Source organism: Triticum dicoccoides, chromosome 3B (genome assembly GCF_002162155.2).
Source record: "Triticum dicoccoides isolate Atlit2015 ecotype Zavitan chromosome 3B, WEW_v2.0, whole genome shotgun sequence".
In the NCBI taxonomy this organism is placed as follows: Eukaryota; Viridiplantae; Streptophyta; class Magnoliopsida; order Poales; family Poaceae; genus Triticum; species Triticum dicoccoides.
Window position 1 is genome coordinate 102,276,597 of NC_041385.1, and position 12,445 is coordinate 102,289,041.

At 44.4% G+C, this 12,445-nt stretch overlaps 1 protein-coding gene and 1 pseudogene across 1 annotated transcript; both read right to left on the bottom strand.

Annotated features, from left to right (window-relative positions):
* Positions 1-243: 243 nt before the first annotated feature.
* Positions 244-840, bottom strand: LOC119280926. Its single transcript, XM_037561607.1, has one exon. The coding sequence runs from the start codon at positions 838-840 to the stop codon at positions 244-246; it is 597 nt and encodes a 198-aa protein (XP_037417504.1).
* A 152-nt stretch (positions 841-992) lies between these two features.
* The window catches only part of LOC119279366, a 78,441-nt pseudogene continuing 66,988 nt past the window's right edge, over positions 993-12,445 (bottom strand).

Here is a 12,445-nt window from a genome sequence, read left to right on the forward strand (position 1 = left end):
AGGTTGTAAAAATAAGTGGCTAGTAGCTACAAGCTACAGACCGATGTACGTACGTGCAGTGCGGTTCTGCCATCGCCGAATCTTTGATCACATTCGTCCACACCGTAATCACAGATCGACAAATATAGCACCTGAACATCTTGATCCACGGAAAGCCGAGGCTGGAAAGAAGTACATTCGTGCATGCATGTATCGATGAACAAAACACAAGAGAGATTGGTGATTGCGATGCCGCACGCGCGATCAGCCATGCAGAAGCATCGAGGCGTCGAAGAACTGGGCGACAATGGCCGGGCGCATCCGCTCCACCGCGGCCTCCGCCATGGCCAGATCGTCGATCGCGCAGCGCAGGAGCTGCTCGGCCGCAGGTGCCCAGACGTGGGCGACTGCTCGCGGCGATGGCGGCCTGAGCATGACGTGGAAGACGCCGAGGGCCGCATGGCCGTGCGACTTGGCGGAGTGTAGGCACAGCAGCGCTGTCTCCGCGTGGCGGGCAGCGTCGGCGTGGTGGAGTTGCGACCTGTCCCGCCACCATGGCGTGTTGACCTGGAGCCCGATGTGCGCAACGCAGAGGGAGAAGACGTTGCCCAGTACGGCGTGGAACCTGCTGATGCGCTTGATCCGGCCGATGGCGAGGTCGATGATGGGGCCGCCTGCTGAAGCGCCCTGGCCGGCGTTGGGCAGGGGATGCACGCCCGGGCGGAATCTGCGGCAGTCCACTAAGGCCAGGCGGTACTGCTGGCGGGCGCGAATGATTGCCTCGACTACTGCATTCGTCCCGTTGATGTAGGTGATGCTGCGAGCCGACACCTGCGCCGCCGTGTTCCTCCACTGTTCCATTGCCGGCGTCGGCTCTCTCTCTCTCTCTCTCTCTCTCTCTCTCTCTCTCTCTCTCCCTCCCTCCCTCCCTCTCTCTCTCTCTCTCTCTGACGCCGTTAATAGGAGGAGACGTGGAGCTATTTGTTACTTGTGCTTCTCGTGGTCAGCTGAGGCTATTTGTACAGCACCACCCGCCGGCCGGCGAGGTAGTTTCTGGAGACGGTGGGGTTTACGGTGTGGTGGCCCCTGCAGGATGGAGCACGCGTGCAAGTGAAACTGTCGTTGTCACGCAGAATCCATCGCGGGTATATAGCGAGCTAAAGTAGCTTCTGACCGACTGAACCTCTGGTCCCATCTACAACGGACCCGCTTGTCTGTGAACATATTGTGTCATGGCCCTGGTAGGTTGCCAAGTTAGGGGCCTGTCTAACCAGGCTGGCTATTTCAGCGAGAAGGGCCTCCAGGACGGAGAGTGGAAACAAGGGGGCGTCTATAGGTCAGTTTGCCTAAATTATTTTCCTCGTACATGTGCTGCTCAAGTGCATAGAAAATTCAACCCAACACCAGGGCCCCGCTGTACTGGGCTGACTGATAGGGCTCGTGTGACCCATCCACTGACAAAGCCTCGTGACTGGCCCACCACTTGGCAGAAGCCATGCACCCGCACGCTCGGTGGTGATTACATTCATGTGCAAGCCTACACCTATTTTGCCCTGACTTCATAATTGTACTACTTCGACTTAATTAGTAATGAATTTGTAAACGCGATAGATAATCACAAATATTGACACTGGCTGCCGGTACAAAATCTCCGTCTCCCTTTTCGACCTAACATAAAATGTACTCCCTCCGTTCCTAAATACTTGTCTTTCTAGGCATTTCAACAAATGACTACATACGAAGCAAAATGAGTGAATCTACACTTTAAAATATGTCTACATACATCCGTATGTAGTAGTCATTTGAAATGTCTAGAAAGACAAGTATTTAGGAACGAAGGGAGTATAACAGTATTTTCTGTCCCCTACCAGAAAATAACATGTTTTTATAATTCCAATAGAAATCATCTGGAATATATATGTAAGCACGTAATATATTTTCTGTTGTCCGGGGAGAATTTGTCTGCATCGTTCTTTCTAAGGAAACTATTTTTTAAATATTAAACATAAAATGGTTTAAAAATTGACAGTAAAATGCCATGTTACAAAACAACATAAACAAAGAAGCCATGTTACAAAACAACATAAACAAAGGAAAGCTTTCTTCTCATCAAGAATGAATTGTGGAAATAGTTTACCCCTTAAATAAACAACAACAAATAATTTTTTAAATATTGTACAACTGTACCTAACATGATCAAACCATAAAGACCTGTATCAAAGTCTTCCCTTTCATGCGGGAATTAGAATTTATTGCAAACTTGTACACAAAATATACAAAATTTGCACTCTTCTATACTCTGAAAAAATAATTATGAAGTGGATGCGGGTGCGGATGGCAAGTTGGGTGGCCAAGAAGGCCAGCGCGGACATGTTTGCCACGCTGCCCACCACGACCTGGAGTTCGACGGCGGCGGCGTGGAGTTGCTCTTCCATGGCTTGCCGGCCCGATCGACAGCGTCGGGGTTCCGGCCGTGAAGCATGAACCAGACAGAGGCTAGGAGGGTGAAGGCACTCTCCACCCCGCGGAGCACGTCCTAGGCATGCTCCCTTGCAGCCTCGAGCCTGCTCAGAGTGAGCCAATCGTCGTGGTCGCCCGGCCACGGCGGACGTCACCAATGCCAGCTACCGGCCTCGACGGACGGGCCCGCAGCCATGGAGCGCCAGGAGCTCGGCCACCACCGTGCTGAATATGACACCGGAGAGGTAGACGGATGCATGCTCGACGTGGATCATCGTGGAATGCAACAAGGTGTACCGCGAGACGTGTGATTCTGGATATGGTCCACCCGCACCCACGCTCGGTGCCATCCGATTAATACTACTCCCATGGGGATACGAGCCAGCTTATCACTCAAACTTCAAAGATTAAGCTAATTCTAGAATGGTATCGGGGACCAGGGCTATGCCTTTTCTTTTCTGAATCTACATGGGCCCAAGCAGCGCCCCAATGCTAATTCCCCTCCTGGTTGTCCCAAGCAAATAAACCAATTAGTTTATTTTTGGATATTTATTTATATAATGGCTACATTGCATGCATAGTACATCGATGTTTTGTATGTGTGTTCATGTTATTTTTTTCATGCAAAAAGGATACTTTGTATTCTTAGAAGAAAAAACTCTTGTGCTCTAAAAAAAGAAAGATTTCACGCGCTTTCACATAACTATCTCTATCCTGTTGTTGCTATGATTTTATTTTTCAAGAAATTACTCAAAAGATATAGATGACCCAAATAACCATGTTGATGTATAAACACCTAAAAAATGAATAACAATGCTATTGCGCATAACGAGGCAATACAAAATCTTGAACAGTGAAAAAACTAGTACATGCACCGATGCAAGTTCCTAGTTTATTCCCTATGGCACTTGCCATGCAGTAGGTTTATTAGCAACACTAGGGCTGTTAAACCGTGGTTGATTATTCTTGCCATACAAATATGATAGACATTAGGCTCAAATCCCCAAATATGATGTTAGATGATGTACGACACCAGACACTAGTAGAAAACAGGGCCTTTCGTTCAGGCCAGATAAGCCCATTAGTCCCGGTTCTGTCACGAACCGGGACCCATGGAGGCATTGGTCCCGGTTTGTGAGGCCAGGGGGCCTGCCGGGCCTCGTGGGGGCATTGGTCCCTGTTCGTCTGGCCCCTTTGGTCCCGGTTGGTGTGACGAACCGGGACAAATGGGCCTCACTCCTGGCACACCACCATTGGTCCCGGTTGGTGGCTTGAACCGGGACCAAGCCATGACCGGGACCAATGGTGATCCTATATATACCCCCTCGCCGGCGAGCAGAGCACTCCACATTGCTCTGTTTTTTCTGGCCGGCGAGGGGAGGGCTCTGTGGTGCTCTAGCTCACCTCCTATGCACATGAGGTGTTCGATTTAATGCCCGAGCCACACTACTTAAGCCTTCTCCTCTCCAAGCTCGACCTCCAAGCTCCATTCTCCTCAATATTTGTCTAGGTTTAGCGGTCCGTCGCGTCCCGTCCCCGTCTTCACCGTCGTCGATCGCCCGCGCCGATCTCATCGCCGGCACCACCGTGGTGAGCCTCTTGTTCTTATCTTCTTACTGAAAGGGAAAAAATCTTGCTTGTATGTTTAGATAGATACTTGTATAACTTTCTTACTTTTATTATTGCTTCCTATTATATAGTGCGATGGTTTTGGTATCCGCCCCCATCGGCCCTCGTCCTGTCTATGATTCGGATGTGGTATACATTATCTTTTATAACTATTTGGTTCATTTATTGTTTATGACAATTATGCCGACCAACATGACATAGATTTTATTCATCTAGGAGGTATGTGAACCAGAAATTCCAACCGACCCTATTGTCGAGAGGTTAAATTTAGTTGAAGAAGAAAACAATTTCTTGAAGGAAATAATAAAAAAAATAAGGAGGAGAAGATGATATTGGAGTTGCATGTTGCGGATGTCGTCGATGATCACAAGATCAAGATGGATGCATTGCGCTTGATGATTAGAATGGTTAGAAAATATGCCATTCATACCGAGGCTTGGTATCATTATGCCGTTGGATCAATTGTTACCTTGGTTGCGATTATGATCGCATTTGTTTTTGCATTGAAAAGTTTTACATAGTTTCAATGTATGGTTTAATAAATTAGATGCTCTGGAGAGCTATATGTTGTGCAATGAGAATGATGTATCTACTTTGGTTTTAATGTGATGATGAACTTCTATTAATTTGGTCACTTGATTATCTATTCATGATGTTCTGTAATGGTTTTTGACACACTTAATTATATATAATGCACGCAGATGAACCGACAATGGATGTACGGTGACAGACACATCTCCGAGTACATTAAGGGCGTGCATAATTTTCTCGAAGTGGCTGAGGCAAACAAGAAGAATGGTTTTATGTGTTGTCCATGCCCTATATGTGGCAATACGAAGTCTTACTCTGACTCGAAAACCATTCACACCCACCTTCTTTATAAGGGTTTCATGCCACACTATAATGTTTGGACCAAGCACGGAGAAACAGGGGTTATGATGGAAGACAACGAAGAAGAAGAGGACGATGACAACTATGTGCCCCCTGAATACAGTTATGCTGCAACATGGGAAGCTGTTGAAGATCAAGAGGAACCACACGATGTGCCCGATGATGATCTTCGCCGGGCCATTGTTGATGCAAGGAGACAGTGCGAAAGTCAAAAGGAGAAGTTGAAATTCGATCACATGTTAGAGGATCACAAAAAAGGGTTGTACCCCAATTGCGAAGATGGCAACACAAATCTCGGTACCCTACTAGAATTGATGCAGTGGAAGGGAGAGAATGGTGTACCTGACAAAGGATTTGAGAAGCTACTGAAAATATCGAAGAAGAAGCTTCCAAAGGTTAATGAATTTCCCGACAGTACGTATGCAACAAAGAAGGTTGTATGCCCTCTAGGATTGGAGGTGCAGAAGATACATGCATGCCCTAATGATTGCATCTTGTACCATGATGTGTACGAGGATTTGAATGCACGCCCGGTATGTGGTGCATTCCAGTATATAATCAGACGAGATGACCCTGGTGATGTTGATGGCGAGCGCCCCGGGAAGAGGGTTCCTGCCAAGGTGATGTGGTATGCTCCTATAATACCACGGTTGAAACGCCTGTTCACAAACAAAGAGCATGCCAAGTTGATGCGATGGCATAGAGAGGACCATGAGAAAGATGGGAAGTTGAGAGCACCCGTTGACGGGTCAAAGTGGCGAAAAATCAAGAGAAAGTACTGGGAGGAGTTTGAGGTGACACAAGGAACGTATGGTTTTGTTTAAGCGCGGATGGAATTAATCCTTTTGGGGAGCAGAGTAGCAAACGCAGCACCTGGCCCGTGACTCGATGTATCTATAACCTTCCTTCTTGGCTGTGCATGAAGTAGAAGTTCATTATGATGCCAGTTCTCATCCAAGTCCCTAAGCAACCCCGTAACGACATTGATGTGTACCTAAGGCCATTAGTTGAAGAACTTCTACAACCGTGGATTGGAAACGGTGTACGTGTCTGGGATGAGCACAAACATGAGAAATTTGACCTGCATGCATTGCTATTTGTCACCATCAATGATTGGCCTACTCTCAGTAACCTTTCAGGACAGACAAACAAGGGATACCACGCATGCGCGCACTATTTAGATGGCACCGAAAGTATATACCTGGCCAAATGCAGGAAGAATGTGTACCTGTGGCATCGTCGATTCCTTCCGACCAACCATCAATGTCGAAAGAAAGGTAAGCATTTCAAAGGCGAGGCAGATCACCGGAAGAAGCCCGCCATGCGTACCGGTGATCATGTACTTGCTATGGTCAATGATTTAAAAGTAATCTTCGGGAAGGGTCCCGCGGACTATCTGTTCCGAATGACGTTGAGGGACGCGCACCCATGTAAGAAGAAATCTATATTTTGGGATCTACTCTACTGGAAAGTCCTAGAGGTCCCCTCTTCAATCGACGTGATGCACGTGACAAGGAACCTTTGCGTGAACCTGCTAAGATTCTTGGGCATGTATGGGAAGACAAAAGATACACCGGAGGCACGAGAAGACCTGCAACTTTTGCACAAAAAAGACGGCATGCCTCCAAAGCAGTATGAAGGTCCTGCCAGCTACGCTCTTACCAAATAAGAGAAAGAAATCTTCTGTAAATGCATGCTCAATATGAAGGTCCCGTTTGGCTACTCGTAGAATATAAAGGGAATAATAAATATGGTAGAGAAAAAGTTCCAGAACCTAAAGTCTCATGACTGCCACGTGATTATGATGCAACTGCTTCCGGTTGCATTGAGGGGGCTTCTACCAGAAAACATTCGATTAGCCATTGTGAATCTATGTTCATTCCTCAATGCAATCTCTAAGAAGGTGATCAATCCAGAAATCCTACCAAGGTTAAGGAGTTATGTGGCGCAATGTCTTGTCAATTTCGAGCTGGTGTTCCCACCATCCTTCTTCAATATCATGACGCACGTCCTAGTTCATCTACTCGACGAGATTGTCGTTCTGGGCCCTGTATTTCTACACAATATGTCCCCCTTTGAGAGGTTCATGGGAGTCCTAAAGAAATATGTCCATAACCGCGCTAGGCCAGAAGGAAGCGTCTCCATGGGCCATCAAACAAAGGATGTCACTGGGTTTTGTGTTGACTTCATTCCTGACCCGAAGAAGATAGGTCTCCCTCAATCGCGGTATGAGGGGAGACTGGGTGGAAAAGGCACGCTAGGAGGGGACTCAATAATATGTAGGGACGGGCATTCTTGGTCTCAAGCACACTACACGGTTCTACTGAATTCTACCTTGGTGACCCCGTATGTCGATGAACACAAGAACATTCTGCGCTCCAAACACCCAGACCAGTGTGAAGACTGGATTACATGTGAACACATCAGGAGTTTTGGCAGTTGGTTTCAAACACGTCTCAGGTGTGACAACACTGTTTCTAATGACCTGTACTCGTTGGCGAGGGAACGATCTTCGACCGTAATGACTTACAAAGGGTACGAGATAAATGGGAATACAATTTACACGATCACCCAATATCAAAAGAGCACCAACCAAAACAGAAGTGTCTACTTTGATGCAGAAACCGAGAGGGGAAAGGACACATGTTATGGTTACATAGTGGACATATGGGAACTTGACTACGGAGTAGATTTTAAGGTCCCTTTGTTTAAATGCAAATGGGTCAATCTGTCAGGAGGCGGGGTACAGGTAGACCCATAGTACGGAATGACAACAGTGGATCTGAACAATCTGGGGTACACAGATGAACCATTCGTCCTAGCCAATGATGTGGCGCAAGTTTTCTATGTGAAGGACATGTCTACCAAATGGAGAAAAAGAAAAGATAAGGAAGCGGATACATCATACGATGGGCCAAACCGCCACATAGTTCTTTCAGGAAAAAGAGACATCATGGGATTGGAGGGCAAGACAGACATGTCTGAAGATTATGAAAAGTTTCATGAAATTCCTCCTTCAAAGCCAAGGCTGACCCAAGCACCTTGTTAAACGATGAAGATTATTCATGGTTACGGCGCAATAAGCACAGGACACAAGCGAAGAAAAAGTTAAGATTTTCTATCAACAACTATTATGATGATGCCTTTGATCTTGAATATCACTGCAGTTACATGTGAACAAATGAAATGCCTTTGTAACACATGAGTTTTCGTCCGAAACCCTGATACTTCCAAAGAGATTGTCTGTTTTCTACACGAAGTGCATCTAGTTTTTGTCGTAACCCTCTCAACTGTTTAGCACATGCTATGTGGGTGAAATGATGATACCTTGCCAACTTTCAACATTTTCAGAGTTCATTTGTAGTGCTTTTCAATTTAAGGGTCATTTAGCTCAAAAATAATCAGTACATGCATGAAAAATACCAAATGAAGTCAGAGAGGATTGAAAATTGATGATGTGGTTTTGAATGGTGCATTTTGAACACACAAAAAGTCTGGAGTTCAAATAAGTTCAAAAAAAGGAATCCCTTTGTAATAGATGAGTTTTCGTCCAAAACCTTGATATTTCGAAAGAGATTGCCCATTTTGCACACGAAGTGCCACTAGTAGAAAAAGGACCATTTGTCCGGTTCGTAAGGGCCTTTTGTCCCGGTTTAAGAACCGGGACTAAAAGGTCGGTACTAATGCCCTTGGCCTTTAGTACCGGTTCTTACACGAACCGGGACAGATGGGCCTCCACGTGGCCACCGCGGGCAGCCCAGGCAGGTGGGCCGTTGGTCCCGGTTGGTGACATAAACCGGGACCAAAAGGCATCCACGCATCAGCAGCTGGCTGGAGCTGAGGTTTTTTTTTTGAAAGGGGCTGGTTTAGGGGTTTTGGGGGTTAATTTAGGTTGTTATTAGCTAGATAATAGAGAGAAGTGGCCTTTCTTATATCTTCGTGCTTGGTTACCAATGCTACTGCTATGTTCATTTCACCCACTGATATATAATAACTCTTCATGCTCGCATCATACATCATCATATATAATAACAAGTCCTACTAATCATGCATCATCATACAACTTCTACACGTTATTAATAACAAGTCATACGATCATCATCCTCATAGTCATCGAACCCAACCCTACTTAATTGTTCTTAGCACATGATCATCAGTATCAGGTAGGACCTAAACACCCTTAAGGTAAAATAGCGTAAAACAATATAGACCCTGACTCTCCATTATGAAGAATGGAGATCATCCTGTCTCCAATTCTTGCGCTTCGCTTCATTTTGCTTCCAAGAACCTCCTTACGACTGTCCATAAATTTTTTCCATTCTTTGATTGTCATGTCTCCACTTCTTTTAGAAATCCGGTATGGACAGTTGAGATTCGTAGGATAACCTGGTTGTATGTTCAAAACATCAAGGTGACCATGCGTATACATCAAATGAGGCACACAATCATTCGGGATTATCTGTTGAGAAACATAGTAATAACTTCATAGTTAGCAATGATGTATTAGTTTTAGAAGTATGCAAAAGATGCATTGATGTCATAATAGTAAAAAAATCTTACCAGGGTATCTCCATGGTAGTTACCGTAGTTCAACACGTGAACTAGTGGCACGTATTGACCATAATGTTGAGGAGTTCGATTGTAGATATTGTAATTCTCAAGAGCAGTACAAAATGCGATCAGATGATTTTTCTCCTTATAAGTTAATTCGGAGCCATCGGTGTAGTGGATTTTGTCTACCATCTTCCGCACATTCTTTGAAGAATGAAAATAAGATGTCAATGGAAATAATTGTCAACTATTTTGAAATAAACAATATAAATTACTTAATAACTATGTTTGAGAAGCTCACATGGGGGAAGAATAGGAAGTGTATCAACAAGGACCCAAATGTCCATATTGTCTTGCTCGATTTTAGGATCACCAAGATCCATGGTCACAAGCATATCCTCATCAAAACCATACATCTTGCAAAGTGCTTCCCAATTTTTGCAACCAAAATGTGTTACACTCTCGGAATTGTACAGCTTTACTTCAAAATCCACACCATGATGGGTCCTTAGGTGAATTTTTTTGGTTTCCATACTTTCATGGTCTTCAAAACCCATCATCTCCAAGACATAGCGTCTTGCATAGCATGGGATAAGCTAGTCGAATTGCAAAAGATGAAAAATACACGTTAAAATAGTTGAAGTCGTGCTTAATAACGATAAAACCTATTGTCGTCGTTGCGTACTGTTTCAACATCGAAGGTCTCCTCGAGCTTAATGCTGAAGCGTCGATCTTCGTCCAGCTCAAGGAACATGTCGCACATACCTCGGTCGTCTTGGCACCAGTCGCATTCCCCCGGGCGATTTTTGTCGTCCGAGTACGACATTTCTGGCTTATGTTCATAATTCAAATATTAAACTTGTATAATTAAATATATGTACTAAAAAACCTAAATTAGATCATTATTATTCATCACGGGTTGACTATCGGTCTGTCGAGCCTTTTCCTGAAAACTCTCTGCTCATGTGGTGTACATATTCGACCGTCGGTGATGGTAGCTCCTCCTTTCATTCCCGAGTACATTATTACACCAAATTGTCTAGCACACGGGAATGAAGGACAAGCTACCCCCACGACAACAGTCGGGATTCTTCGTCCTCTCATATATACATGGTTGGAGACTCTCCCTCACTGATTCCTCTCTGACATTTGCGATCGTTGGTGATGGTAGCTCCTCCTTTCGTTCCCGAGTGCATTACACCAAATTGTGTCTAGCACACGGGAACGAAGGAGAAGCTACCCCCACGACAACTTTCGGGATTCTTCGTCCTCTCATATAGGTGGAGACTCGGCAAACTTAAAGTCAAACCGAGGACTCATATTATAGGACTCATATTGACATGGAGATTTAGCTGGTCTCACCTCGAGGTCGGAGGGGGGTCGGTGACGTGGATGACGACGTGGATCATGGAGGGGGCTCCTAGATTTCTGCATAGTGCTCTCCAATTTTAGCATTCAAACTAGGAGTACTTTTCCAATATGAGCATTCAATAAGCAAAACCAAATCGTAAAATAAAGTAGTATTCAAATTAGCATGCATTCAATTATAAGCAAAAGTACATCATCTCTTGTGTCCGTACATCGTCGAATATTATCACTAATACTCCTCGAATACTATCATACATATAGCATTGCTAATACAGCTAGAACCGTAGCACCCGACGGGTATCGTAGCGGGCGGTGGACACCCAAAGATAAGGAACCATCACAGGATCATAGCTAGAGTGAGATCCCTGAAGAACCTGCCAGGTATTGTCGAACCTGCCCTCCAACGCAACCATGTAGCGATGGACGTGCTCGTCCTCCTCGGTGGCACGGTGACGTACCACCTCCGCGATGTCCGAAAGCCTCGGCACTTTCACTGGCCCACGTTACCGCCACCAAACAAGGATCGGGTCAACAACGGGTTGGCTCCTCACCAACCTACGCCCCCCCGGAAGGTAGCACCTCCCAATGCCAGCCCGGCGGAGCCCAGTCCCGGACATGGCCTTGATCAAGCAGGCCTCCACCGCCGAGTCGACGATGAGGATGCGGGATAGGCATCGTCGACGTTGAAGCGGGATTAATTGCTTGAACTAAAAAAATAAACTAGTTCTATTAATTTTCTTGCTAAAAATAAACGACTTCTATATATAGTAAAATAAAGTAGTTTTATTAAATCAACTAGTTCAACTACTAACCACTTACTATAAATAAATAAATTAGTACTTACTAAAAATAAATTACTTCTATAGTAAAATAAAGTAGTTTATTAAATCAACTAGTTCAACTATATATTAAGCACTTAGTATAAATAAAATAAAGTAGTACTTACTAAAAATAAACTAGTTTAACTAGTTCTATTATTTTTCTAACTAATTATATTAAACACTTTCTCTTCTTATTTTTCTTTTTCCTCTCCTACTTTTTCTTCTAAATATGAACATATACATTAATGACTTTGATCATACACAATTTTCCTATCCATACACATAAATTGACAAAGAAAATTCTATGAACAAAAAAATCATTAAAATTCTAAGAACAAAATTACAACAGAAAAAAATCATAAAAATTCTATGAATAGAAAAAAATCATAAAATATTGACATATTCGATCTTTGCATATATATGAACATACAAACATGCATATTCAACAATAATATCACCCAAAAAATCTATGAATACAAAAAAATCTAACATAATATGAACAAATTATACAATATGAAAAAAAATCTAAGAAAAACAATATATGAAGAAAATCTAACTCAATTAACTACACATCTAAATTAACTACACATCTAATTAAATTAGCAAAATTCATATAAGCTCAGGGGGATGGCGACAGCGTGAGGGGCGCGGCAAGGGAGACGGGCAGGGGACGGCGACGACGATGGTACGTGAGGGGAGGCGCGGCGACGAGCGACGGTCAGGGGCGGCGCGGCAACGGGCGACGA

Excerpts from the sequence above, each read along its gene's own strand:
- LOC119280926 (XM_037561607.1), bottom strand. The coding sequence starts at position 840 with ATGGAACAGTGGAGGAACACGGCGGCGCAGGTGTCGGCTCGCAGCATC.